At 42.0% G+C, this 1,440-nt stretch overlaps 1 protein-coding gene across 1 annotated transcript; it reads left to right on the top strand.

Moving 5' to 3' along the window:
• Nucleotides 1–519: 519 nt before the first annotated feature.
• On the top strand, nt 520–1,440 carry LOC127135734 (uncharacterized). Its single transcript, XM_051062375.1, has 3 exons — nt 520–857; nt 966–1,122; nt 1,195–1,440. The coding sequence occupies exons 1-3, from the start codon at nt 520–522 to the stop codon at nt 1,438–1,440; spliced, it is 741 nt and encodes a 246-aa protein (XP_050918332.1).

Below are 1,440 nucleotides of genomic sequence, written 5' to 3'. Positions count from 1 at the left end.
GCTTAGGGAGGACCGACGCGTGTTTACCAATTTCCACAGTAAACAAAATGGCACGCCTAGTGGGACCAGTGCTAGTGTAGTTACGCAATTGCATGAAACTTAGAAGTGGCAAACTATATAGTAGACCACAAGAAACTGTGAAAATGTCAAACTCCAATACGGATGAAGTGCCACATGGGACTTTATCCACTATAGAAATAGTAATTTCATAAGTTGCAACTTTGCCTTCGTTGACAAGTGCAACCTCAACGATGTCGACTACGGGTGCGGTTGGAACATCAAATCCTTTACCTCCATCGGGAGGTTCATGATCAACGATAACGATGTTCAGACCTTATGTGTCTCGCTTTGGCACCACAAATCCTTTTTTATGGAATGTTGTATTCCTTAATGCCAGGATATCAGTCAACATCAAGTGCATCATTGTTTTCAGACAACGCTCAAAATACGAGTCCCTCCTTACAGGGATTAACGCAAGGGGGCAATGCTCAGAATAGGAATAGTACTCAGAATAGAACCATGCCGTTGTCGAATACTTCAATAGCGGTGTTGAGGCAGCAAATGAATGATAGTAATCACGAGTTGGTTAATATGTTAACTAATCAAATGGGTACAGTGTTTAATCCTGTGATACAAGAATCTGCTGAAACAAATAGGCAGGTGGCTAATCAATTGACACACTTGTGTAACTTCCTGGGGGCACCGGCTCGACAGATGGCACATGTGGTTAGGCAAACCATTTCTGTTCAAGTAGAGATAGGGGCAGCAGAAGATGAGACAGTCCATGAGGGACAAATCCTTAGACCCCAACAAAATCAAGGCGTTGAGTCAGGAGTAGCAGGACGTAACCAGATGGTGTTAGTTAACCGACATCAGGATGCTGATCAAATTGTCGATCAACATCGACAAGAAGACTTAGCAGTGGAAAATAATTTGACAACTATTGTCGAAAGAATTATGGCTAGGAATGGTATGAGTGCCACATTGCAAAGGCCACTATATGCTTCCCCATTGGCTGAATTTGTTCTCCAAACCGAGGCACATAGAGGAATGAAGGTTCCTAAATACACTAAGTTTGGGGGAGAATCTGGTGAGTCGATAATAGAACATATTGCCAGATATGTAACCGAGTCAGAAGATTTGGCTCATAATGAGTGTTTGAGAGTAAAAAAAATTCCTTCTTCTTTGACTAAGGATGCCTTCACATGGTTCACTTCTTTGGCCCCAAATTCGATTGATTCATGGGCCAAGTTAGAAAAGAAGTTCCATGAACAGTTTTATGAAGGGCACTCCAAAATCAGTTTGGCAGAATTGTCTAGCATTAAGAGAAGGTTTGCTGAGAGTATTGATGATTATCTGAATAGATTTAGATCATTAAAGGCCAGGTGCTTTACGCAAGTACCGGAACATGAACTTGTTCAAATGGCTGCTGGGGGTTAG

Source organism: Lathyrus oleraceus, chromosome 4, assembly GCF_024323335.1.
Source record: "Lathyrus oleraceus cultivar Zhongwan6 chromosome 4, CAAS_Psat_ZW6_1.0, whole genome shotgun sequence".
In the NCBI taxonomy this organism is placed as follows: domain Eukaryota; kingdom Viridiplantae; phylum Streptophyta; class Magnoliopsida; order Fabales; family Fabaceae; genus Lathyrus; species Lathyrus oleraceus.
Note: the sequence above shows the minus strand (reverse complement) of the source record. Positions and strands in the feature narration are given on the sequence as shown.